General features: G+C 49.0%; 10 protein-coding genes across 10 annotated transcripts; 5 read left to right on the top strand and 5 right to left on the bottom strand.

Annotated features, from left to right (window-relative positions):
• Nucleotides 1-192: 192 nt before the first annotated feature.
• gfsA (glycosyltransferase family 31 protein) lies at nt 193-1,776 on the bottom strand (the record flags this gene model as incomplete). The annotated part of the gene is made up of 1 exon (XM_033574811.1): nt 193-1,776. The coding sequence occupies one exon, from the start codon at nt 1,774-1,776 to the stop codon at nt 193-195; it is 1,584 nt and encodes a 527-aa protein (XP_033422829.1).
• A 6,886-nt stretch (nt 1,777-8,662) lies between these two features.
• ATNIH1004_010235 (uncharacterized protein) lies at nt 8,663-9,159 on the top strand (the record flags this gene model as incomplete). Its single annotated transcript, XM_033574810.1, has 2 exons — nt 8,663-8,710; nt 8,764-9,159. 2 exons carry the CDS (start codon nt 8,663-8,665, stop codon nt 9,157-9,159), a joined length of 444 nt encoding a protein of 147 aa, XP_033422828.1.
• Nucleotides 9,160-9,645: 486 nt separating this feature from the next.
• Nucleotides 9,646-11,486, bottom strand: MRS6 (putative Rab geranylgeranyl transferase escort protein; the record flags this gene model as incomplete). The annotated part of the gene is made up of 4 exons (XM_033574809.1): nt 9,646-9,992; nt 10,181-11,176; nt 11,239-11,357; nt 11,413-11,486. The coding sequence occupies 4 exons, from the start codon at nt 11,484-11,486 to the stop codon at nt 9,646-9,648; spliced, it is 1,536 nt and encodes a 511-aa protein (XP_033422827.1).
• A 1,228-nt stretch (nt 11,487-12,714) lies between these two features.
• On the bottom strand, nt 12,715-13,316 carry cyp1 (putative peptidyl prolyl cis-trans isomerase (CypC); the record flags this gene model as incomplete). Its single annotated transcript, XM_033574808.1, has 3 exons — nt 12,715-13,128; nt 13,189-13,230; nt 13,284-13,316. 3 exons carry the CDS (start codon nt 13,314-13,316, stop codon nt 12,715-12,717), a joined length of 489 nt encoding a protein of 162 aa, XP_033422826.1.
• Nucleotides 13,317-13,628: 312 nt separating this feature from the next.
• Nucleotides 13,629-15,506, top strand: ATNIH1004_010232 (aspartic endopeptidase; the record flags this gene model as incomplete). The annotated part of the gene is made up of 1 exon (XM_033574807.1): nt 13,629-15,506. The coding sequence occupies one exon, from the start codon at nt 13,629-13,631 to the stop codon at nt 15,504-15,506; it is 1,878 nt and encodes a 625-aa protein (XP_033422825.1).
• Nucleotides 15,507-15,752: 246 nt separating this feature from the next.
• ATNIH1004_010231 (3' exoribonuclease family protein) lies at nt 15,753-17,000 on the bottom strand (the record flags this gene model as incomplete). The annotated part of the gene is made up of 1 exon (XM_033574806.1): nt 15,753-17,000. The coding sequence occupies one exon, from the start codon at nt 16,998-17,000 to the stop codon at nt 15,753-15,755; it is 1,248 nt and encodes a 415-aa protein (XP_033422824.1).
• Nucleotides 17,001-18,410: 1,410 nt separating this feature from the next.
• On the top strand, nt 18,411-19,551 carry ATNIH1004_010230 (E3 ubiquitin-protein ligase; the record flags this gene model as incomplete). Its single annotated transcript, XM_033574805.1, has 3 exons — nt 18,411-19,268; nt 19,342-19,383; nt 19,456-19,551. The coding sequence occupies 3 exons, from the start codon at nt 18,411-18,413 to the stop codon at nt 19,549-19,551; spliced, it is 996 nt and encodes a 331-aa protein (XP_033422823.1).
• Nucleotides 19,552-20,582: 1,031 nt separating this feature from the next.
• Nucleotides 20,583-22,847, top strand: ATNIH1004_010229 (putative metalloreductase transmembrane component; the record flags this gene model as incomplete). Its single annotated transcript, XM_033574804.1, has 1 exon — nt 20,583-22,847. One exon carries the CDS (start codon nt 20,583-20,585, stop codon nt 22,845-22,847), a length of 2,265 nt encoding a protein of 754 aa, XP_033422822.1.
• A 487-nt stretch (nt 22,848-23,334) lies between these two features.
• ATNIH1004_010228 (GNAT family N-acetyltransferase) lies at nt 23,335-24,507 on the bottom strand (the record flags this gene model as incomplete). Its single annotated transcript, XM_033574803.1, has 1 exon — nt 23,335-24,507. The coding sequence occupies one exon, from the start codon at nt 24,505-24,507 to the stop codon at nt 23,335-23,337; it is 1,173 nt and encodes a 390-aa protein (XP_033422821.1).
• Nucleotides 24,508-25,439: 932 nt separating this feature from the next.
• On the top strand, nt 25,440-26,532 carry ATNIH1004_010227 (SGF11 family protein; the record flags this gene model as incomplete). The annotated part of the gene is made up of 2 exons (XM_033574802.1): nt 25,440-25,505; nt 25,609-26,532. 2 exons carry the CDS (start codon nt 25,440-25,442, stop codon nt 26,530-26,532), a joined length of 990 nt encoding a protein of 329 aa, XP_033422820.1.
• Nucleotides 26,533-26,805: the final 273 nt, after the last annotated feature.

Genomic DNA, 26,805 nt, shown 5'->3' with positions numbered 1-26,805 from the left:
TGGAGGTTCTTCTCTTGTGATAGGTAGGGTGGTATATGATGATAGAATTTGAAGAGAATATAAGGAATGAAAATAATGTGCAAGAATTGAATGGGGGAAAAGAAATAAACTATAAAAGCATGTCACAGATCCTAAGGTCCAGCCTCAAGTATCGGTTATGTGGTTTTTCTCATCCCATCCGTAGATTAACAATTAATGAATTTGGACAGGCCGAGCATGAAAATCCCGGACGCCTGCACCACCACCACCCTTGGGGCCGAGCCATACAATTTCAATGACGCTGTGGCCTTCATCTTCCTCACGTACGTACCACTGGTGCACGTTGTCGCCAACGACAAACGCTTCTCGTAATAGCCAGCGATCCTTGAGAATGCCAGCCTGATCCCGAAGGCGAAGGGGTCCAAGACGGGCCTCGTAACCGTTAGGGTCCTCTTCCCACGTCTTCTCGGCGTGGTCGAAGTTAATAGCGTCATCGGGAGTGTTTTCATCATAGGTGTACTTGACAAGTGAATATCCGTTCGTGAAAACCCAGAAAGTTCGAGTAGATTTCCCGGTAGAGTTGTTGATGAACTCCTCCTGATCGAACACCCAGCGACGAAGAACAGACTTGCGACCGGCAGCAGCTGCCACGGTGGTCATCTTGACAACATCCTTGGTGTACCAGCTGTTCCAGTGGTGCAGAGACTCGATCTTCCGACCCGACTCGTAGACACCGTCAACCTCACCCTTCATATCCATCTGGTACAACGAGGGCCAGAGAGTCAGAGGGGTGTCGGCGAATCTCTGGATACACTGGCCGAGCTTCTGGTCACCGGGCTGCTCACCCCATGCCTGGCACTCATCGTAGAATTGGTCCAGAACGTCCAGAAGCGGTTTCGAGACGAAGACACCGGCACCACCAAAGGCAATGTGGCCAAAGGTGTCCACCTGCCAGCTGGCCTCCGATAGAGCTCCAATGTAGTGCTTCTTGCTCACATCAAAGAGTTTCAGTTCCTTGGCAATGGTGGGAAGGGACAAGAAAAAGGTGTCGTCGTCGATGAAGCTGACCCAGGTGGTCTGAGGGCGTTTCGTTCTAATGTGCTCGGCAAACGCTCGCACCAAACCGAAGTAACGTGCTGTGAAGTCCAGGGGAGACTGGATCAGAGTGAGATCCAATCCACGGTTCCGAAAGTAGGTCTCCTGCTTGGGAATGTCGTCGTCTGACTGGGGAACAAGCACGATAATACTAGCCTTGGTGTTGCCGTACGAGTATAGGAGGGACGGAAGCAGGCGATCCAAGCGGTCGGCGCTCGTCGCCAATCCAAACAGAAGCTTTTCCGTCTCATCAATATCGTCGTCCGCAGCCACATCGACGTCAATTATCGGGGGGCAGGTCTCGTCCAAGGAACCCTTGTTGTCCGGTGACACAACCATACCACGCTCCATGACCGTCATGGGTGGAAGAACTGGGATGTCGACATCGATATTCTCCAATGAGTTGAATTCAGTCCTTGGGTCAACGTGGCGAGGGCGGAAGTAAGCACGGGTGTAGTTCTTGCGAGGAAGCCATTCTGCGAAGGGCAGAGGAGCCACTGCACCAGGATCCGCATCACACCGTGCCGGAGCAGGTGGAGATCCCAGTTGGATCTGGGAGGCACCGGAATTCGAAGAACGATCGATGGGGTGCTTAAACCGATTAAAAGCAGCCCGATCAAATCGTTCGATGGCCCAGAAAAAGAAGCCTATCGAAAAGAGGACGACGAGAGGGAAGGCTGTTTTGAGGCGCAACATCGGCATTTTTGGAGTATGATCAATCTTGCCGTGTTTCCACATGTAAAAAATAGTAAGAGGTCTTTATCTTTCAATATGGGGATAGAGAAAATATTAAATCAAGTCGGCTGTATCAGAAGCACATAAAAAGAGAATAGAGAGGTTTCTGTTGAACGGGAAGTTGCTAACGCACAACCGTTGCGGCGAAGCACCGAAGATTCGAGGAACGTGTATTAAAAGAGTGAGTGAAACTGGCAATCGAGAGAAGCCGAAGAGGAATCTGATTGCAGTGGTCTGTCAACGAGAGGCTGGCAGCGTCGAGGCCCGCGACACGGTCACAAAAGGGGGTTGGTTGTGCCTGAAAAAAAGGAACCAATCTGCAGATGTAGTAAAGGACAACACAGCCCAGGCCAATTGGAGAAAAGGGGAAGAAAAGCACAACTGGACGCTGCGTCCAGGGCCTTGGAAGAGAAACAGGCTGGAGGAGAGTTGGGGTTTAGCGAGGTTGAACTTGAGGGAGAAGAAGAAGGAAGGGGGAGGGAAGAGGAGAGATGAACAGGAAAGGAGATGAAAGTAATTGTTAGTCAGTCCAGCGAAAGTGGATGAGGGAAGGATGAAGACAGGAGACCGAAGGCAATCCAAAGTGGGAATGCCGAATGATGGACCACGGTTGGGCTTGGGGGGGCCTAAGCTCCTCCTACTGGTAAAACCGTTCTGTTAAGCTCGCCAGTCACAGGCCTTCAGATGAATGAATTTTTTTTTTTTTTTTGTTTTGGGTTTAAATTATTATTCCCGATGCTTCAGGGTTCAGAGACTGGTTTCATTTACAGTTGGTGGTGGCGTTGAAACTGCCAGGTGAAAAAAAAAACTAGAGGAACTGAATTTTGGGAGTGAGATGAGACAAAAAAGTTCACTGAGAGAAAAGAAAGCGTCTCATCACAGTATTCAAAAGACAAGTATACGAAGGGGGAAACCCGAGTTTTAACATGCATGGAACACTTCCTCGATACTTCCGGTGTTTTTTCTCTTCTCCTCTCTTCCTTCCCATTCATCCCCTCCTTCCTTGTAACCTTGTATCTTCGGTCCTCCGTAGTACTACGTATGTTTTTGATGTAGATCACCGACCGAAGGGAATTATCTCCACTTCCCGGGATTTCGCACTTTCACGGACCCTTGTGATCATCCATTTATTTATCAGAGTATTTGCGGAAGAGACATTCTCCATGAGTCCATACACAAAGATATCTCTCACATGGAAGCCACCGAATGCATCCCTAGTCTCGATCTCGATTGTATGTACTCCGTACTCATAAGTACATATGTTCGTGTACAGCTCTGTTTGGAATTATAAATAATGTATAACTATAGGTACTGCGGAATATATCAAGCAGCCCCGTATCGGCGGTCTTGCGTGATGCCGATTGCACACTTGATCGGGAGTTGATTCTTCGCAGGTTCTTACTGTCCTTTCCCAAACAGTCGATTGCCGTTGTTCGTGATCAATCTCAAACGGTACACGCGGAGAATCGATGTTACAGAATAGAGACCCAGACATGGGACTCCGTCGGTTTGCGCTGTCATAACCAATCTGATTATCACGAACGGCTGGCTTACAGATTACCTGTTAGGGTCAGACAGAAACTAGAGAAGTAAGTAGTTAGTACCCTCTTGTTAGTGGAGCGGCTCTATTTTTTTTTTTTTCTGGTGTTTTTTTTGTGGCGGATCCGCAGGCGGGGCGGACAAACTGGTATTGTTGTACTCTCCGTCGGGAATAGTCAATCTGGGCGGTTTGACCGGTTCCAGTGGATTTACAGCCACTGGTTTTCATCTTTGGAGACAAGGTGCTATTTTTGGGTTTTGTGCGTTCTACTGCCTACCGAGTACGATTCTCTTCATATCGCGGTTTACATAGCATTTGAAGAGTGTACTCTGTAGTATGCAGAGTATCATAAGGAATATCTATGGAATCGTCAGCAGAATAGTATAATTGTGAACTACAAAATCGCACCAAAGACAGCCCTTTGATCAGCACGGTATCCCGCCATTCCAGCCAATCCGCACACGCCGAGCAGGGGTGCTGCATCGGCAGCCCCACGGGCCGCGTGTCCCCTGCCACCAACCGCTTCGATTTCTCCCTAATTCTTTTGCCGACGATTGCTGGTGGTGTCGCAAGCTGGAGCACAAAGCCAAGTCAGTCGTATTAGAGTCGGCCGCTGTGCTCGGGAAACTAATAGACTACTGTACAACACCACCCGAGAAACATACGTAAGCTTGGTCCAACATACACAGTACACAGGACGTACGGAGTACTCCGTAAGTCGCCCGTGCTTGTGATGAGGTTGGGTTTGGATTTCCCTCACTAGACAGGGCTCTGTGGGCCGGCAAATGTAAGGTACCGTACCGGTAGGTACTGGACAGGGGTATCGATACTAAAAAGTGGCACCGCCACTGCTTCCATTCACTGGATTATAGTATATAGGGCGGCGGTAAGGCCAGCTGAAGCGACGCTGGTGGCAAGATGGTCTCATATCTCTTGACTGACTCGGATCATGTCTGATAACTGATTGACCCTCGACAGCTGAGACTTGGAAGGTACCAGGAGCGGACTCTCCACTCGAGATACTTACTTCGTACAAGTGGATCCGATCAGATCAATCCAATCACCTCTATCGATGCCGCAGACAAGGGACGCGTGGCAACATTAGGCTTACTGACACTAATCTGGGTGAACATACGAGAATCTTCATGATGATGGACAGATGATCTTACTAAATAACCCGTAAATATTATTCAAGTTCTACATTCATTCAAAAAGGGCAAATTAACGGTGCTGATCAACAGGCTTGGCTCAATTCTCCTTCCTATAGTCCGGTAACTAAACGTGAATACTCGTGGAACAGTATACATTGGAAACCCAGCTGGTCGTACGTCACAGGATATCCTTGATATCAACCATTTTGATGTCCACATCCCAGAGTCTACTACAGACTATCGTCCAACACGCCAAGGAGAAATCCGCCCGTGGACGATCGACCCGCCGATGTAACAACATACTTACTATTACCTACTTAGAGACATCAAGCGGGGATCGCAGGGTGATTCCTCTAGGGTCCCACAGAATCTGATGCTCGGCTTGATCCCGTGAAACGTCCACAGTAAGTCTTTACTCTGGAGCAGTCACCCACCTTTATACCCCATATCCTGAGTATACTCTGTAACAGGTCTGTCACGTGGCGGCTCAATTTCTGGATTTCTGATACTGGAATGAAACGCATCTCATAAGGCTGGGCTGGATGAGACAAGCTGCCCTTGGCATTGTATAGAGAAAATTCTTGCAACGAAGTTTGTTTCGGAAGCCATGGCGCCGGATATCGCTTGCCGATGCTATGGAGAGTATCCGAGCTGTATGGAGTAGATCGCTAGTACAACGGTCATCCAGAAGATACCGTGCACGTTACATAGGCTCTGCTGTTGCTTGTGGATGTTGCTTGTGGGGTAGGGCTGAACTTGATATTTGCTACAATCCATCTGACTAGAAATATTATGGTTGAAAATCCCTGCCCTAACTGCCGGAGAACCAGTTGCCTCGGGGGTTACCACCCCTAATTCTCCAAATTTCTTCCTATTGGTACAAAGGAACGCGATTGTTCGAACTGAAGGGTGTATGGATGGGATGAGATTCGTTGATAGAGATGGGCTAAATGAATGTAACTAGAGGATAGTCTTTGAATATTCTAGGCTATTCTGCATCTAGGGACTTGATAGCAGAGTAAGTAGATTTCTTCACCCATAAAAACATCATATTGCTGAGGTAGAGGATCAGATATTCTTAACTCAAATCTACTTACTTTCGGAGCTATCAAACAGATGTTTGTTGTCGATATTTCACAGAACCAGTACAGTAGGACGTCCCGGTATAGGAGCGTCAATCCCTTCGTATGTGGCTTGGGTCGCTCCGACTCTTATTCTTCGGTATCTAATAGTGACCGCAGATTTGCGTGGTTCATTTGTGGTTGAGAGGGTAGGTACATTGACCATTTTGAATAGTGTTCCTTATCCCGATACTATCTTATATACGTCCCTCGCTGTAGGAGAGATGCCGGACAGGCGTCTTAAACCACAGGCTAGCTATCCAATTCTATTAATGTCTAATTAATAGAATACCTTTCAATCCTCTTAGAGCTGGCATAACCAGATGTCTTCGCTTTTGATTCTTCCCGGGCAAGCTTATCTACTAGAAGAATGGTGTCATCCAATCTCTTCTCCGCATAGTGCTTAATGACCCAGGACTTACCCTGGTTGTGTGCCCTTTTCTCGTATATTTCTGTTTGGTCAAAATCAGCGGCCCAATGTGTGCCCTTCTCTGTGCGGATTTGCGCAGAATGACAGTATCAACAGGCAAGTCCCCATATGGACGGGAGTCTTTCTCTGGCATCATAGGCATAGAAATCGGTTGGCTGAGATTAGGTGGTCTCGTGCTTAGTCGGTTTCTGATCGGTACCGTTCTTAGGCGATTCCTGAAGATTGCTGAGTGAATCTTGCCCTTCGATGGCGGTAAGTTTGCCATCTGCCGAGTAGGAAAACTGGCACAGATGCGCTGGCTTCTCAAAACCCTGCGGAAGGTTGGCGGCATCGAAAGCTGAGGAGGGTAAGACTGACTGATTGAGTGTCTAGACGTTGCTTAGGATACTGTAAAAGACCGATGTGCAGAACTTTAGTGCCGCACTTTCCGGGCTATGCGTGTATCGTCGCCAATTGACAGAACCAAGAGGCTGTACCGATAGTCACTTTGGGCCTAAATATTTTCATTTTCAACTCCAAGCTGGACAGGCTTCAAACTTTAGCTCTCGGAACTTGGGGAAGCCCCTTCTAACGGTAATCCATTCTGCGCTGAGCCCATAGATACGGCTGATATCGAATACTCGAATGTTATTTGGCAAACATAACGTAGCTGTGTGTGGTGACAATATGTGAAGGTATGCAGGACTCATTAATCCTTAGATGAATTGCTCATGCCTTTGTTGGCATGATGGACAGTGGGAATCCCAATATATTTTTGTATCTCCCACTTAGAAAGCAAGCTGTGCTCCTTGAATTTGAATAGAACCGAGAGTACTCTAGATGGACAACGCATATTCCCATAGTCATATATTCTAAACTGATTCGATTATCCATAAAAGGTGTGCTCAGGCGTTGGGACACCTGAATTCCACTAGAGCCGTTGGCTAGCTCCTGAGACAGCAGAGGCTGTCCTATATACGAACCAAAACATTCAAATGAGAAAGTACGACAGCCCTCTTCTCCAGCTCGATTGAACGCGCTGTACTTTCCATTCCCGTTCCAACGTCGACCAAAGATCAGTCCATTCTCAAAGTCGACCTGATCATGTTTGAGCTTGGGAATGGCATGTTGGAGTTGGTTCTATAGGTGCGAGACCTTTCTTAGCATGAAAAGTCACGTAAATAGAAGTTCGAAGAATTTCAGGACTCTGAGAGCTTTTGTGACTCTTCCTCCTTGACTCTTCTAACCAATCCCGGATTTTATTGATTCTGAGGGCGACGTGATGATGCATGCATAGAATGCATCCGGGCTGTACTGCCGGTTGACGTGACGTCAACTAACGTTTTCAGAAATGGTCTAATATGCGTAGAATAACATGCTATACTACTATATTATGTTAGCTTACAAGCAGAATGGTGGGTTTGTTGGTTGGAAATTGGGAGTGAAATATTACTTGAGGAATGTCACTGGTGCTGAGGTATCTCGGTGAGGCAATAGACCATGCATCTTGTTATGCGGATAAGAATCTTCTTCGATCCGTTGGATCCGTTGTGACTAACATATGGAAAATTGCCTTAGAACCGCTGAGCGATTCATGGGTTGGATATAATAGATGCTTATTACAGTTTATTGAAGATGCTTGGGAGGAATAAACCAAAGATAAACTGTCTCGTCAGGATGCAGACATCTTTAGCTGAGTGGGATACGTCAGCATTTTCCACTCGACCAAAATACTACTTGGCAGCTGGTCTCGCCTTGATATCCAACAGGAGATATGGGAGTTGAAACAATTGAGATTCCAGAGGGGAGGAGAATATTTATAGACGTACTTTTCTAAATTCCCTAAGCATTCAATTCACCCTAAGTATGGTAATACAGCTCTGTTTATTCCTTATGTTTGTGAATATAATGCAGCCTTCCCGGAGTTTCTTCAATTAGATTCAATCCAAAGTTCTATTAAGCTGTTGCAGCCAGTATTGCACCTAGTATTCCCCCCGTGTTGCTATATCGTGCCCGGCTAACTCTTTCCCATCGTCTTTAGTATCTAATTTTATAACACCTCAGCGCCTCGTTCCGGGGACCCTGACATGGTAGGAATCCATCGGATAATGATTCCCGAGTCTAATCCCCGTTGATGTAGTTGTACGTGGCTGTAAATCGCTTCGAGTTATCACTGCCCCTATCCCAACGGCTAAAGGGAAGTAATCGGCTCTCGATCATCTTGCAAGACAAGCCTTAAGTCCGCTTAGTGCCGTCGAGCAACGTATATAAACCCCGACGAGGGAACTGGAAGATAGTAAGTTTCTACTTCCAATCACCATTTACAACTCAATCCAACATGTCTGAACGTAGCATTCTCTTACTGGTGGCACCCCCAGGCTAGGATATCATTGTGCCATTTACCTGGCACGCGCTCACCCAGAATATCAAATCGTCCTATCCTCTCGACCAGCAACACGTCGGCTACCACTATCTTGGCCTGTCCAGTCTCCTTGAAGTCCGATCGTTCGTCCAAACCTGGGAAGAAAGAAAGTTCCGCGTCTGGCGGCCCTACTCCACAACGCGGGTCTGCAACTTCCAAGAGAAGTAACCTACACCATCGACGGGGTCGAACGTACCTTCGGGATTAATCATGGAGGCCACGCATTACTCTTCTCGATCCTACGTCCTTGGCTTTGTGGTACATCCCGCATCGTCGTCACCACGAGCGGTACTTACGACCCAGCGCGCAAGTCTTGTCTTCCCGACACGGAATACACAGCCGCTGAGGACCTGGCTCGTCCATCGTCGGATTCGGTGCAGAATCCAGGCCGTCAGCGCTACACCTCTAGTAAGTTGGCGAATGTGCTCTGGACGTATGCGCTACATCGACGACAGCGTATAGTGACGGGAACGGGTAGATCCTGGACGGTTGTTGCGTCTTGTCCCAGGTTCATGCCAGGGACGGGACTGGCGCGGGAAACGAACTCGATGGAGCAGTTTATTTGGCATCGTGTTTTGCCAAAGATGCTTCCTGTGGTGCGTGTTGTAACTGGTGCGTTGAATGTGCATACGCCTGAGGAGTCGGGTGCCTCATTGGCTTGGTTGACTATTGCTCCGGAGGTTGTGACCCAGTGGGGTGTATTTTGAAGGACGAGAGCAGATGAAGTCGAGTGTGGATAGCTATGACGAGAACAAAGCAGGAGGATCTCTGGGAGTGGACGGTGAGAAATATCACTACTAATGAGGAGAGACATCGGTTCTCTTTGTGGGGTTTGATATGACTGGAATATCACTCTCGGACCTGACTATTAATCGTAGGCTGCAATGCATTGGCATGAATATCTGATTCAGCTCTCCAGTTGATGCCATTCTCGGGGTCGTCGAGTTGAAACTATGTCAGCTGCAGAAGGAAATGGATGTATCTTGACATTAATCACATGTCTCCTGAAGCCTTATTTATGCAAGAGTTTTAAAACGTCAAGTTTCCAAGCGTCAGATGGATTAAAAAAATGAACTATAATTCTAGTATTCCAAAACAATAGTTAATATGTATTCTGATGTACATGAAACGCACCCGTAGGTGCACAGGGAAACAGGGAAGCTGTTAATCATCGTAATGATTCCAAGCTACAATCATTCCTCATTATAGGCACCTTCGCGATCTTCGAATTCCATAAACGTGTCTTCGTCAACCTCTCCACCCATGACCAGCTTCCACGCCTCCTTCACCATGTCGATCATAGCATCGTCAAAAGCAAGATCGAGGTTACCGGGAGGAAAGCAAATGACATTTTCAGAGAGGCGGTTGAGCGAAGGGGTCCCTGTCCTAGAGCTATTACTAGCTTTGCCTAATTGTGTGTAACGCAGAGACCATAGGACAGTTGCACCTGCATCACTAGACCCAAGAAGTTTATTGATCGCTTCTTCGATTAAAGATTGCCCTTCAGCCCCAGCAACGCTGACACTGCTATACAGAACACCTAACACGTAATAGTTAGCATGATGCAAAACAATGCAGTGTGGTGACAGCAAAGCATTAGGCTCATGATCAGTTCAACAAATTTTCAACATGCAATTTCAGGCAATGTAGATAAGTAATTTTGAAAAAGTCATCATATGAGCAACACGGAAATCAGGATCTTTTTGGGAACATAAAAGATATACTCACTTTGTCCCGACGGGCACTCGCCAGTGTCACTAGAATGAGCCAGAATATAGACCGGGGACGAATCATCCCCCCGGCCCAAAGAGGCTCCTGGGAATACCACGACAGCACCTGCAGGAACAGGGCTGCCTTCGACTGTGATCGGGAAAAGGTTCTCAAGCGGGGAGGAGACAACCGTGATCGACCGAGCCACTTTGTCACAAGAAGGGCGGTTTTGACTGGGAAGATCCCAATGAGAGCCAACCACAAATTTGGTTTTGATTGTCTCGCCGTTCGACAGATGCACTTCGGCAAGCGCCTGGTTATCGTCCCTAGCCTCAGTGATGGATGTAATAGAATTGATGCCAGCATTCAAGACATAGATGCCACCTCCCACAGCAAGTGCTCGGCAACCCACTTGAGAAACCTCGGCGCCACCACCCCATTTCGCTAACAGTGCTCCAAACCCAGGACCAAATACGCCAATAGATGCCAAATGTCTTTTGATGCGAGGGACTGCATACTCGACCGACGTCTGCTGGAGGGCAGCCTGCGATAATGATAGAGAAAGTAGGGGGTCGTGAAGTTCAGAAGGCATCTGAAACTTGGAGCTCAGGTATTCTGGGAGAGATAGATCGTCTTCCTCGACGCCAGCTTCGTCATCTTCCTGAGGCTTCCCAATATGACGAAGAAACCTCATTAAAGTCCTTTTAGATTTGACAGTTATCGTGTCATCTGCGAAGACATCCTCACGACTACCTGGTACTCGGAACAAGGCTCGACCGCCAGCGGTATCCTCGCTCTTGGCTAAGCTCGATGGAGCTCTGTGAATCCACCAGCTCCCAACAGCCTGGAACTCTAGCTGGCGGTAAACCTTGGAAGATACCAAAGTAGGAACTAGCCGAGAGCGGGAATAGATGAGCTGCGGCGAGAGTGACAGCGTATACGTCCGGGAAGCTGACAAGCGAGTTCCATCCGGGCAGTGAATGGCTGCATCTTCAAAGGGGAAGTTATCAGGTTCTGTCTTATAGAAAGATATTAGCAAGTTGCATATAATTCCTCGTCTTCCAGGAGACATTCACCTTGGTTTACCCTGCTAACCCATTCCTGTGCTTCTTGCAGACTAAGCGCGGCCTCCGATCCTCCATAATATGGGTTCCGGTCAACATGGATGACCTTCTTCCCTGAGCGAGAAAGGGCTCTTTTGAACAATGTCAGCGTCATGCAATTCAGTTGGATTGGAAAATTGAACTCACAGTGCTAGAAGTGACTGCGCGAGTCCAGTACCAGAGATTGTCACATCCCATGGCGTCTCTGCTAGCGACTCCATCCTGGCCAGCTAGGAGGCAGATAAAGCTGGATATTTCAAAGTTTCAATGATACTAGTTACTAAAAGCGTACCCGTGTATCATGTCGGATGGCAAGTTGTAGAACACCTCCGCAACGGGACCTTCCAGCCCATGAGTGGTGTGTTGGGTACCATTCGTTCACAGAACGAAAGTATTTGGGAAGAGAAAAGAAAACGGAGGGCACAAGCAGAAATACTGCGTGACCCGCTTCGCGTGCGTCACGTGCTTCGAAGCTCCACGATACTAGTTAGTAAGACGAACATTGTAGTTAAGTAACTAGTTAGGGGGATATCAATGTTATGCCATAGTAAGCCTGCGCAATAGAGGAGCGCAATACGATGAAAGAAAGTCTTTGACTTGATTTACACTCTCCTCTCTAACTGGTGGACTGAGAGCTTGGATATATAGCTTCTACCCCATGCATGACACAGCCTCGGAAGGCTGAATAATATGAAATTTTTTGCAAATTAAGAGAGCTAAAATATGTTTATCACAACTTGATGATACCGTTTACCTTAATGAGGGATGAAATACCTACTGGTCGCATTTGCAGCATTGAGAGTTCCGAAAAGCTCTGTTGATATGTGATTCATGCCTAAGGCAGAAAGATAAGACGCCATACCGAATAAAGTTAGACCATATCGCGGACCGCTTAAGGAGATGGAGATTTCCCACAACCTTCTCTTCTCCTTTTCTCTTCATTCCACTCCTGGTGCCCTGCACAGACATACTGCCAACTTGATTATGGCAGTCTCGTCTCATTTGCACAAGCCTTCATTGGTTTTGTCATTTATAGGAGTGGTAGATAGGATTCTTGTCACTCTGTATCTGCTGCTCTGGAATGGTAACATCTGATAGAAGCAGTTCGTTTGTAGTGATACATTATATTATCTAATTCTTGCCTGTTTGTGTATAAGAACCTCAATGTCTGTCGACACTGGACAGGCAAACTTGTAACCAGACGGGAAGCCTCTATCGGAGGCTCTCCACTCAGGGTATGCGTGAAAAATTGCATGTTTGACTCCCGTAGTCAAGTATTCCCTCATGGCGCGAAACGAAGCGCGATCTCTAGCTAGTCGCTGGCTTCTGCCCGACACCAGAATACCGAACCTGATCATTGCACCTTGAGATGGGAGAGACGGCATGTGAGAAGAAGATTTGGGTATAAGCCGTGAACGCTGGTTTGATATGTTCGCGGATCCCAATATCTCACTCTTGTCCTCCTTCTTCCACCACCCTCGCACGAAGGATCTTGACTTCATCCACCGGCCTATCCTCACCATTCGTTTTCACGAGGCCCATGCGCTGTATTACTCTCATTCCACTCTTTACACGGCCGAAAATGGTGTGCTTTCCATCCAACCATGGGGTGGGCGCAAGAGTGATGAAAAATTGACTGCCGTTGGTATTGGGTCCACTATTTGCCATACTCAATATCCCGGCACCTGTATGTTTGAGGCCTGCATGTATTTCATCCTCAAACTTTTCTCCATAGATCGAACTCCCTCCTCTGCCAGTGCCGGTAGGATCGCCGGTTTGTACCATGAAATTCGGGATGATGCGGTGGAAGACGATGTTGTTGTAGTAACCCCTCTGCGCAAGTGTGGCGAAGTTTTTACAAGTCTGAAGATCATATAGCTGTTAGCGCATAGGCCTTTTGTAGAAGGCCAACGCGAAACTAACCTTCGGTGCATGCTCGTTGTAAAGCTCCACTGTGAACGAGCCCTGTATGAGATCAGCCACCAATTGAGGCAAATGATGGAAGAACTGGTTCTTACCATGCTCGTGTCAAAGCCTATGTCAGTCGCCATGACGGAAGTAGAGATTGAAAATATTGAAGGTTTGTTCAGTAAGGTGGGAAAGTGAATGAATACTGAGTGCACGAGGTAACCGGAAACTTCTTGTAAGGCGGCGGGGAAGAATGTTGGTCTTGGCGCCCACTGCAGTGACTGGTGAGTGATGCAATCCTGCTGCTCGTTTTCCACAAGTAAACAACAGTCTCACAGCCATGGAGTAGCCAAACCAGGAGGACGACAAACTCTCTTGGCTACTTTGATATGAGAACTCGAGGTTACCAAGACTCTTCTCTCTAAATAACGCTCGATTTCGCCCCTCCTGTCAACATGGACGAGGTCAGCCCTTTCGCAGAGCTCTTGGGCCAGGTCATCTACCACCTCACAGCTATCAAGCCTCTGGTGCCCACTTATGCACATCTTCTTGTTTCAGCACTGTTTCCGATCTATATTGGCGCCCATGCATCACTCTCGAAACCATCATCCGCCGCGAAGCCTCAAAAAGAAGATGATGACGAGTCAAATAACGAAGATGACGAAGGCCAGGGAAAGATGGAAACTCTTCAACCAAGCGATGCGTTGATGTTTCCTTTGACTGCGGGTTTCACACTTGGAGGACTGTACCTGGTGATCAACTATATGGGCGCCGAATTGCTGAACAAGATACTGGGTTTCTACTTCTCTCAAATGGGCATGTTCTTTGCTTGTGCCTTTTTAAAGGATGCTCTTTCAGTACTGAGGTCCTTTGTTTTCCCCCGGACGTACACATATGGAGACAAACTTTGGAAGGTTAAACAGTCGGATCGTGTTTTCAAGGTGTCTTGTGAAGGTGCTAATCCAGAGACTTCCGACGTCCGGCATTCCCCTTTCCCTGGCATCATCAGCTCAATCCCATTGTCAGACACTGCTCTCAAGACCCTCTGGGCTGTTCGTAATGTTGCCTACCGGAAAGCAAAAGTTCGGCTCAACATATACCGAATCTGCAGAGCTGAAACTTCCGTGGACGCGCTGGACCTCTTCGGTTTCCTGCTGGCCTTGCCCGCGGTTGGCTATTTTACGTTTGTTGCAAAACCTTGGTGGTTGACCAATTTCTTGGGTTTTAGTTTCTCTTATGGAGCTCTGCAATTCATGTCACCGTCCACCTTCGTGACAGGATCCCTCATCCTGGGCTCGCTTTTCTTCTATGATATCTATTTTGTGTTTTTTACTCCCTTGATGGTTACAGTTGCAAAATCGTTGGACATGCCGATCAAGCTTCTGTTTCCACGCCCGTCAGGTCCTGATGAACCCCCGGACACTGTTTCTTTAGCCATGTTAGGTTTGGGCGATGTTGTTATTCCCGGAATGATGGTGGGACTGGCACTCCGATTTGATCTGCACCTCTACTATGTGCGGAAAGGATTTCAGAAAGCGAGAGCAGAAGGTAATAGGGAAGAATTCATCAAGCCTGTCTACCAATCCGCGACAGGGGGCTGGGGTGACCGATTTTGGACTCGATCCATTGTACCGAAGGAACCAGAGTTGGAACCCCCATACCATGATGCTCGCGTCTTCCCTAAGACATACTTCAGAGCTAGTATAATTGGGTACGTAGCTGGAATGATCGCAACACTTGTTGTGATGCAGTGTTTTGATCATCCTCAGCCGGCTCTTTTGTATCTTGTGCCTGGAGTTCTGATCTCCTTATGGGGAACTGCTGCCTTCAAAGGGGAAATAAAGCATATGTGGCATTTCAGTGATGGTGGAGAAGATGATGATGAAGAAAAAGAAGAAGAAGAAACAGACGCCGGTAAGGAAGAGGAGAAATCGGATGAAGGCGACAACAAGAACATCGGACTCTTCCGTCAGTTCTTCACGAGGGGCCAGAAATTCAGCAATAAGAAACCACAGTCTGAAAAGTCCTCTAAGGTGACTGGTAACGAGAAGAACGACGAAGCAAACGACAAGGAGTCTGATACAGATGGCAAAAAAGAAAGGGGCTTGGATTTGTTTTCGGTGTCCCTTTATCTGCCCCGCAAAGCCAGCTCTTCCAAGCCTGCTAAGACGGAAGATTCAACTGATGATGCAACGAGCTCATCTAATGGTGCACAATTTCCTGACGATGAAGAGAACTGGGCTGTCATTGGCGCTCAAGAACAACTTACAGAACGCCCTGCTAAGAGGCAACGGAAGAGTCCCAGACATGCAGCGAAGGCTATCGACAATTAGACGCATTCACCACGGCTTAAAAGCGTGGTTGCATTCCTGTGCTATCAATAGAAGCCCGGATATGAATAGCGGAGTTCGGTGGAGTCTATGTTATTGTTGTTCTCATGTTGCAGTCATATGGATTTGGACGTCATCTACTGTACTTTACGAGCATAACTCCCATCTCTGAAGATTTTGGGGAATCCTGGTAGTTGATATTATCAACTATAATCGTAACTACCGTGTTTTAATCAAAAGAGTCACTCCTCAACACATTCCCTCCAAGATTAGTTTGAACTCCTCCCATCTTTGTGCAGACACAACAACAAGCTCTCTTAATTCCTTACTGTCCACAGCCAACCCACCATTCTTTTCCATTTTCAATATAGTCGTCTTGCCTTTCCCGCCGCGTTCCTTATCCACCACAATGCACACCCGTTCCTGGCTCAGACCTTCCTCGTATCCATCGGGATCGGCCAGGATCCACCTCCGCTGCATGCCCTGTCTACTACTTTTCGTAATTTTCCTCTCCTCCTCGGCGTCAGGAATCGCGACAGCTCTCCAACCGCTAGCCGCATCGGCTTCAAAGACACAAAATGAGCTCGAGATGGGCATACCCCGTAGAGATAGCTTCCGGGCCTCCGAAACAACGTCCGAGCATACCACTATCTCGTTGTCAACATCCCACCACGCACGCGGAAGCTTTGTGTCTCGCAGAGCCGCCAAGACAGAGGCCCAAGCAGCATCGAAAGGATTTCCCGCCAATGAGACAATCATGACATCGATATAGAGAACCCAGAACGCTTTGATCTCTTTGTTCTTTTCATTGTTTCCATCTGATTCTGCCAGGGGAGCGTCCATGTCCATCTGTTCATTCTCATTGTGCCGTTCTAGATCCTCGGCTCCTAGATTCGGCGGCTGATACCAGATTCGCAGGTCGTCTGCACGAACGAGTGGCGTGCTATGCAACAGAGTGAGAATCTGGTGAGATAATGACTGCGCTAACGACGAAGGCGGCGCACCCGGGACAAAACCGGGTGCGCAGCCGGTGCTCAGGGAGACATTCGGTACCAGGAGATTGTGATCTTGAATTTGCGACTCATCGTCGTCGCTATCACTACTACCATCGCCCTCATTGGAGTTTCCGGTTGCATCTTCTAATTTCCGACGCTTATTCGCCACGGTAGAAGCTGATGGTGTCGACCTCGACACGCTCCATGAGGCAATGTCTTCTGTGTGCAGTACTTCTGCGCGAATGCCGCATACGGCGGTAGTATCGCCGACTCTCACCACCGCGCTGCCATTTGTATGAGTCAATGAGCCTGCATTTGCTGAGGTCACGCGGAACTGAGTAGGAGCACGGCCATTGGCTCGAATGGAGGGGTTATTGCTTGATGAGGGTGGTGATAAGTGGGCAAGAAGGTAGGCATGAGGTTGGAGCCGGGCGAACTGTGAGGGCGGCAGAGAAAGAGATGGAGGGGTAGATTGGGCAGCAGTCCCTGCTGTTGAGGCCATTATTGATCCAGAAGGTCCCCCGTGGCAGGGGCTCACAATATCGTTTTGGCGGGAATATTGAGAGCGCGAATATTTAAAAGTAAGGCTTGTCGGTTTTATTTGGAGATGAAAAGATGCAGCAACTTATTTTTCGGCGGCAGAATAGTTTATCAAAAGCGGTGAGTGTACCATCGGACGCACAATGCCACTTCTGGAGACTGCCAAGTGACGGACCGACTCTCTACTCCCCCGCGTTGTTCTCTGTGCGAGAAATTTCTTCGCTGTTGGACGAGAACTATCCTTTATAGATCCTTTTGTGTTCCTTTGACCAAATCTACTTGCGGCTGAACGCTATTGCTGTTGAGCCACAGCTAGACTGCTATTTAGCAGTGACAACCTCCAAAGGAACCCCTACTATATCCAGAGAAGGTTATGTCGATTCTTAGCTAGGTAGTTATTTGATGAGTATGACTAAAATCCGCTCTTGTCTCCAGCTGGCGTGATGTACCGAGTTTCATTTCCCGATGCACAAACAAGCGTGGGTTCTTAGAACCAAATAAACGACGCCCCACACTACTACCTGATGCAAATGCCCTTGTTGGTAACGCAATTCACCCAACCTGGCTGTCCCGAAGTATACTCCGTCAGCTATTTCCAATATCCTTAATTAGCTGTTGCGGGATCGTCGCTTCGTCTAAATATAAATACGAGATACTGCCAATCTAATTGGCCTCGGACCGCGAAATTCTGGGTTTGGCCCGCTCATGGATACTAGGAAAGCCGAATTTGACAAATAACACACAAAGTGTGCTGCATCAGGCAAGTTGTGTGCACGTTTGGAAAATTGAACTATGCCCTTGGCAAGAGCTGTCTGGGGCTTCCACGTTGGTGTTCTGTCGATTGGTGTCGACACGGTTGCTAGCTAGGTGAGGGTTCCATGTCGATTGGGCTCTTCGTGACATTGCTTTGATCTGCTGCAACCGTGGGATCGCTGGTATTATCCATGTATGTAGTTTCCAATTTTGTCTGTTCTCCAACCAACAACGACCCTGCCCGCGCCCTCTATCGTCGGAATGTTGTCTAATTCCGAAGATCGTTTAACCATCGCTGAACCTGGGGCAAGTGGCGCTTTTGATATCTTGGACTCGTATTTATTTCAGGATGATGCCTTCTTGGCTCTAGTGTACCAGGAATTTGTGTACTGTCGTATAGGCGTTGAGTGGATCCTCTTCTAAATACAGATAACATGCACTCTGTGCATTAGAGAGCTTCTACATAACAAGGAACATATGTTCTGCCATATATCCATATTTCTGGCAACATGTTAATCGAGATACTTCCTTCTGCCGAAGAAAACTTGATTTCGAACCAAGGCATGTGGATATCACTTGCACAGAAGGACCTTGAACTTGACAACTCGGGGAAAAAAGCATGAACACACCTTCTTCAGAAGCCCTACCTTCTTCCCAAAACACTCGGAGTGTTTCTCCACCCCCTCAGTATTCTTCACAGGAGCCATATCGCAATCCACGTCCAAACAACCGCTCCCTGGCTAGAACCAGGCAGATTAGTGTGTCGACGGGCGACAACATCCGATATGGCGCGACCTCCAACGCCATGTTGGGTGAAGGGACTAACTGCTGGAGTGATGAGTTCACGGCCAGTGCAGTCCTTTCTTTACTTCACAGAGAACCCTTGAGCCCTCTGCCCTGCCCCGTGACGTACAACCCAATAAGTGCCCGAAACACGTCACTTCTAACCTGTACTGTCTGCTTTGAGACTTTCAGGGACGATTTCTTTCCTGATGCCCCGATCGCAGCCGGCTGTGATCATGCGTCCATGCCCGGCACACATATATGTCTCGGCTGTCTCCGTCGCAGCTTAGACGTACAGCTTTCTTCATCGGACACGAACCAACTGGAGTGCCCTCTTTGTCACGAACAGCTATCCGATGAGGAGGTCCACCGGTGGGCTAGTCGACGGACCTTCCAGGCCTATGATCGCAGGCGGACTTGGCAGGTTTTGGAGGAAGACGCCGAGTTCATCATGTGCATCCGATCAGACTGCGGGTATGGGCAGCTACACGCCGGTGGATTAGAAGACCCAATCGTTGTATGCGGCTCATGCGGCACTCGAACATGTTTTATCCACCGGCAGACTCCCTGGCACGAGGGTCTGACATGTGCACAATACGAAGACATGATTAATCCCAGAGTCAGCAATGATAGCATCGAGGCATATCCCGAAAACACCCCTGATGTATCCTCTGAGTCTCACGAATGGACTCATGTCTGCGAAGAAGATTCACACAGCGAGCTCATGCGGATACGGACAATCGAGGAGCTGACCTGGCCTTGTCCAGCCTGCAGTGTCCCCACGGAAAGGTCGGGGAAACACATCCGATGTATGCATCTCCCTGTTTCTCGTGGCGCCCCAATCAATACAAAGTAGATGGCTAACCGCTGTTGTATTCTAGGCGGCGTATGTCGGCATGAATGGTGCTGGGACTGCGGCATCAGTTGGCACCGGGGACATCGAGACACGGAATGTATTCTATCCCCGCAGTGAATGAGAATATCGCTTAGTTCCTAACGTCTGTCTCTTGAACGAATCATTCTTTGCGTTCAGCTGTTCTTTTGGCAACGGAGTCTTAAAATACCCATCATAAGAAATTATCTTACTTACAATACTGGCAGCACTTGGTTGAGATTGCTCCCTTCACTGTTCCCTTCATGAATGCTATTTCCACTTGCTGTTGCGGCTGTCTTGATCATCATAATATATTTTTTTTTTTTTTTTTTGTTTTTTTTAGCCCAAGATTCAAGACCTGTTCTAGACTATTCTATCTACATTCTCCTGTATGAGTATGTACATACATCCTATCATCACGAGTATCTCATTGCCTAATATTTCCCACATCTGTTCCTTGGTCGACTAACTGCCTTCCAGGTCCCTCTATCAGTCCTAGCACGTTGATAACTGACTCCTTGTGGTACTCAGAAAACAGTAGATCGAAATTACCCTGCCAAGTATAGCAACGCATAAAGTAAGTGACCAACAAAAGCAAAGGCGTATCGCAGGAAACCAACCGCAATTATTGCATCAACCCAGTGGCCACCGTGTACTCCAACAAAGGAGCCTAGTGGTCTAAAGAAGCTGGAGCCATTCATTACCCCCCGTTGGTGACGAATCTCCGGAACGAGTGACAAGAACTGCATTGGCGCCGACCTGGAAAGCAGCGGCCAATCTGGTGTCGCTCTGGGCGAGCACAGGTGACGGCGGACTCAGCTCTCGCATTAGCGGGGATTCCTCCTGCAGCTCGACAATACCTCGAGCAATGATCGATCGTCTTTCCATTCAATCATCGTTGGACAACACCATGTTAAGCTCACTGCAGTTCTTAATCCCCTCCTCTTCTTCGCTCGTCTTTCCCGTCTTTTCCTACTCTCCTAGGCTGATCCTCGCCTTGAGCTGGTTGTATGCCCGGAGTACATACGGAGAATATTGCGTCGAGGTCCAGCAAATAATCTCTGTAATTGTCGATCAGTGTTAATGGTTCCCTTTGTGTGTTGACGTGACCGACTGCCTCCAGAAGCAAGCATTATGTCGACTCTATGGCATTCGGCTGTCTCGATTGCGAAGCGAATCAATATCCCCATAGTTGCATCCTACTCCCCAGCGCAAATCGCTGAGCTTCAAAGAGACCCATGGTCCCGGGCTGGTAAATACGGCCTGGGTTGGGTATATTTCTGTGTGATTCTACTTGGCATCGCAACGGTGGTGCGGTTTTACCATACATGGGGTGACAAGATCCGAATCGCCCTGTACAAGGAGGATCCCACGGCAGCTTCACCCGGCTCTGGTAGCTCTCAGAATGAGTATGAGCTGCCAAGTGCGGCCACCGACAGTTCCACTGCGCGGTTTTTCCCAGCTCGAGGTCCTTTGCCGGGCAGTAAGAACGTGAAAGAACAGTCTTCGGTGTCTACATTTGCGCCGATCAACAACACCATCGCATTCGTGCGCTGGATCTTCTATCGGCCATTGCCAGTGCTACGAGTATGGAAGCTCCGGGTTGTGCTTCCATCACTTGGGGCATCCGCTATTGTTCTGGCGGCCCTGATCTTCGTCACGCTCTATTCGTTCATTCCGCAGCCTCTCTACTACACCTCCATTGCACTTGGGTCCCCTCCGTTGGCCATCCGCGCGGGAATGATTGCCGTGGCCATGATCCCCTGGATTATTGCGCTCAGCACTCGAGCCAACTTCATTAGTATGTTGACCGGTATCGGTCATGAGAGATTGAATGTGCTTCATCGATGGGCGGGCTACCTCTGCCTTTTCCTGAGCTTAATTCACATGATTCCCTTCTATGTGGCACCCGTCTGGGAAAGCCAGTCCTTCATATACTATCAGCAACTATTTCCACGAAATATATACACCTACGGAACGGGCCTCGCTGCTCTCGTGCCTCTGATAGTCTTGTGCCTCCATTCCCTGCCCATCCTCCGATCATGGATGTATGAGCTCTTCGTGACGGTACATATGCCGCTGTCCATTTTCTTTCTCGCCATGCTCTTCTGGCATTGCAAGAACTTCTTGACATCGTGGGACTATCTCTGGGCCACTGTTGCGATCTGGGTGGCATCGCTCATTGTGAGAGTCCTCTATCTCAACTGGACCAACCCTTTACGGCTTTCCTTCTTGATTGGCGAGGAGTCTGCAATTACCATCCTTCCCCAGAACGCTGTCAAGGTGACTGTTGCCACCCGAATGCGATGGAAACCGGGCCAGTACGTGTACCTGCGCATGCCAGGCATCTCCGTTTTTGGACGGCACCCTTTCACCATCGCCTCTCTCTGCAGCGATGACTTCCCTTCCGAGTATGGGGAGGAGCACCGGGATCTCGCCCTCGTCTTCCGACCCTTCGGCGGCTTCACCCGCCAAGTCTTCCTCAAGGCTTTTGAATACGGTCCGTACAAGACCTGGACCGCTTTCCTGGAAGGTCCGTACGGAGGCATGCGCCGCGACATGGCCGCGTTCGACGACGTGACCTTTTTCGCTGGTGGAAGCGGCATCACTGCCATTGCGAGCCACCTCCTCGATCTGATCAAAAAAATGCGCGACCACAAAGCAGTGACCAAGTCCGTCCGAGTCGTCTGGGCCTTCCGGAACCCGGAATCAGTCGAATGGTTCAAAGAAGAACTCCAAATCTGCCGAGACTCTGCACCACTTAACTCCGTCCACTTCCATTTCTTCCTCACCACTGGAACCTCCCCTCTATATCCGGAGGGCCGCGGGCTCTCCTCCTCTGACCTCGTCCAAGAGAAAATCTACCATACACTCCAGGGCTTCGACAAACGAGACTCCGCATTCATCCGCGAAGAAGCTGCCGGCGACCCGGAGATGGAAAATGAGCTTCGTCGCGAGAACGAAGACGCAATAACTGCACTACCAGTCCCAGCCCCCGCGCGCACCCTGCCCCCCATCAACACAAGCAGACACTATTCCCAATACCACAGCTGGACAGGTACAGGGTCAGGATCAGGGACACCTGACAGCGTCGAGAAGAACTCTCCGTTTGATTTCTCCTTGACCCCGACGACGACAACGGCCAGGGGTGTTCCGCGCTTCGCATCCCTCCCACTACACCGACGCAATGGATGGCGCATTGATTACATGCGTCCGGATATACCGCGTCTACTGACCGAGTATTCGCGGGATTTTGGTCGTCGGGCTTGCGTGTTTGTCTGTGGTCCTCCCAGTATGAGGGTGGAGGTGGCGCACACGACGGCCCGACTGCAGCAGCACGTTATAACGGATTCATCCAGGGATGAGATCTTTCTGCATGCGGAGAATTATAGCATTTGATTGTTTTGGTTTGATTGCCTAATGGACATGCGTTGATGATTTTATAAACGTTCCTATTTGTCGATACCCTCCTTGTTTGTTTAGATCGGGCTTGATCTCGGTCTTGTTCTCAGTCTTTATGTATGTAGCTAATGGTTGTATATTTTTGGAATTTTGAATTAACTGTGCATATATCTGTTTGATAATAATCTACTTTATGACCTACTGTGCATGGTTTACTGGATATACAAGTATCACGGTGTTTGTCTACCTATAAACTAAAACAAACCCCAAGAGTCAACCACATGCACGTAGTTATGTACTTCACCTGTAAAACACAAAGGCGGACAAAATCAACCAAACACAGCAAGGACTGTACATCTTGAGTAAGCGACTATTCAGGGGTATCCTCGGTGGCTTAATAAGGGGGGGGGGAAGGAAGGAAAGGATAGAAAATGATACGAAACTGGAGCAGGCCGAACAAGAGCAATACCCAAACAAATAACTATCATCGCTGCGGTTCGTCATTGGCCTTTCGCTTCCTACGCATACTATCGTCTGCATCTAGCAGTTTAGAGCCTGAGAACGGCCGAACGCCGAGGTCATCGTCATCGTCCGCTTCGACCTTTTCCCAGTCATCGTCATCGTCATCATCTTCCTCTTCTCGGGAGGCGAGGTTTCCATCGTCCACAGGCTGCTCAAGTTGATTCGGAACTCGGGACTCGGGACTGGTACATACATCTGGATCGTCATTGTCCCACTGAAGGGTTAATTTCACGATTCGCGCGCCGGACGGCTTCAAACGACGATAATAGTTCTCAACAACCCCATCCTCTACTTTGAACCCACGCGCAATGTACCATTTCAGACCCTCATCGTTGGCTTCGTGCACGTGGGCCGTAATGGTACGAATGTTGTAATGTTTCACCAGCGGAGAGACCCGGTAGGTCAGACGGGGACCGGAGGAGGAAGAAAAAGAAGATGGAGGAGTTGAGAAGAGTAAAGAATTAAGCAGAGAGGCAGCAATACCGCAGCCTCGGTACGGAGAGAGGAGATGAAGCGTTTGGATATACAGATTTGTCGGATCTCGGGGGTGCGAGAGGCATTGAGCCGGGAGCTGTTGAACCATCATGGGAGGAACATGTTCCAGTCGACATCGGATGCCTCCAATGACTTTGTCTGTTCCCGTGCTCGTTCCCAGATTGACTGCGGGCGTCGACGGCGATGCCGCCGCTGCTGCTACCGGGTGATCATGGTAGATGGATACGCGCGACAGTGACGCGATCACGGGGTCCGTGATTGTCGCAGTGTAGAACGAGTTTGGGTAGCGGATGGGAAGTAGAAGACCGGTGATTCGCGTCAAGGAAGGTATGTGAGCGGTGCTGACGGGCTCGATGGTGACGTGGGGATGCGGAGTTGAATAGCCAGACTCGATGGGATGAGGGTAGGCCACGGTTTGGAAGATCGGGTCTCCACCCACTGGGGGTTTGAGTTTGGCGGCGATATTGGTATGCGACGAGGACGAGTTCTGCAGAGCCACGAGTGATGGAGGTTGAATAGGAGACGTGGTGTGTTGGTTATTCTGAGCGGAGGATGAGGACGAAGGGAGAGGAGAGGGTCGAGGGGGGGAAGTGGACGCCTTGTTGGACTGATGGGCTTTTGCAAAGAACTGGTATGCCATGGTCAACGTATAGTCCAGAATCCAAGGGAAGTCCCAGACAAGAACCAGAGACAAGAGACAAGAGAAACAAAGAGGCAACACTGTCTAAGAGAGAGAAAAAGCGGAGATGAGATAAGATAAGATGCACTGCAAAAGGCCAGCACAAAGCCTCGTCTCGCCTGTCTGTCCTCCCAGCGACTCGCCCCAGGACTTTCCCTGACAAACCCCGCGGTGGGACTGTCGCATGCTGCCTCTCATCTAGGTCGTGGAGTTGGCTCCCCTTACTTTATATATACGGTCGGTTTTTATCGGATGTGAACAGAGGTGAGCGGGCCCTCCCTGCGTGAGAGACCAACGCTCGGTCGGCTGATTCTCCCTACCGTGCCACTCGCCACAGACAGCAGCAATCCCTCCCTGACTGACCACTGCTGGCCGACAGATGGACTTCAATAGCTGCTCTTTCTGTTCGTTACTCTATTGACTCTGGTTGGTCTCTCGATCGATTGTTCCGCCGATCCATCCGTCGACCACGACTCATCGGTCTGCTCCGCCGCGTCCTTGACTCCTGTTGTCGACCTATACAACACAGAAGTACATGGAGTCTCATTGTTGAGCTGAAGGTCATTTACTTCGGTATAACGCGGTACTTTTGGGGCACTGTCTTGGATACTGGGTCTGGCTACATTGGGAATAATTAAGGTTAGTCTTATGACATGGAGCATCGTAAGGCACGGGGATAGTAGGACCTCATGAGGACTTGCATTTCCCAATTCCTTGCGTGCTTTCTATTGTGTATGCGACAATAGGCAGCTCTTCCATTTACGGGCCTAGTTGCTGACCCCCTATGCTTATTCACTGTTCTATTCTCACCACTTCCACCACCTCCATTGTTCGATACTCTTGAACATGTCTGACTCCATACCCTCTCGTTCTACAGAAACGTATACTCTAAAATGGGTGACTCCAACGGAACAGGAGGGCAGGAAAGTTCACTCCCTTCAGGGACCATTGCAAAGCTGGTATGTTTTGCCGGCTTCGTTTCCACGTCGCGTCGTTGTACGGCGGGTTGCATGGCATCTGGCTGTCGTGGAGCTTTCAGATCCAGCGGGCTAACATTGTCAGACCTGCGACATCCTCAATAACACGTTCTACAACATCATCCATGATATAGTTGCCAAAGTCCACCGCGACGAAAAGGTCGCTCGTATGCGCTCTGCCGTCGTTGTGACCCGACAGAAGGCCGAAGACGAGGCAACCAGACGACGAGAAGAGTCCGGCAATAAGGCAACCAACCCGCTGAACTCGGGTGACCCCGACTGTGAAGAGTTCAAAGATCTCCGCGTGGAAACCGAAGGGGCCATGTTCGAAGATGGAAAGGTCTTCCTCAAGGGGAACCCGCTTCACACTACCAAGGAAATCATCTGTCCGGAATGCCGACTACCACGTCTTCTATACCCTGTCACTGGGGTCGGCGCCCGGCCGCCCCCTGATCCATATCGAGAGTACTGCCAGAAGCAGCCGGTGATCAACAAGCTCGGCTATGATGTGCACGGAAATCCGTTCGCGACCGACAAATTGAACCCGAAGAAGAAAAAACAAACCACTACGTCTAATACCCCAGCTTCGAGTCCTCCTACGACCCCTGATGGTTCCTTTAAACAAAATGCGCCGGAGAAGGTCTCATTCCCCACGGTCAAATGTCCGAATTGTCCGAGGTACTTCGTCGTGACGCGGGTTGCGCAACACCTTGATCGGTGCCTGGGCCTATCGGGGCGACAGATCAACCGGAACAAAACGCCCATGGAGAATGGGAATAACACCCCTACCTCCGCCCCTCCCAAACGTCCGTTGGATGAAGATACGCCATCCGCTATTCCCAAGAAGAAGAAGCTGGGTGCCCCCAAGAAACTCTCTGGTCAAAAACCAACCCCTGTACCCAGTAGTAAGCTGAAGAACGGCCTGACGCCGGACATGGCTGCGGCTGCCGACGCTGCAGCTTCCGGTGATGGTGACATCAAAGGCGAGGCGAACGGGGACAATGCCTAGGACCTGCCTAGGATATCAGTCGCTCTCTCTTCTTTCTTCCTTCTTTCCCTTCCTTAGTTGTTTTCCTCGTCTTTTACAGAGTCTGCATTGTCTTCTTTACAGATATACAGGTGTGTCTGTGTCGGAGACGGGATTTGGACATAGTCTCCATTTCTTTTCTTTTTTAACGATCTTGACGTACATACGGCATCAAAGGCGTCACCGGGGACCTTCTCTAGCACATCATGTCGAAAAGTCTGGGACATGCTAGGCGTCGTTTTTTTACTTTTACTT

This window comes from Aspergillus tanneri (assembly GCF_003426965.1).
Source record: "Aspergillus tanneri strain NIH1004 chromosome Unknown AapTan_5_pilon_pilon_pilon, whole genome shotgun sequence".
Taxonomy (NCBI): Eukaryota; Fungi; Ascomycota; class Eurotiomycetes; order Eurotiales; family Aspergillaceae; genus Aspergillus; species Aspergillus tanneri.
The sequence above is the reverse complement of the archived record's forward strand: the minus strand, read 5'-3'. Positions and strand labels throughout refer to the sequence as shown.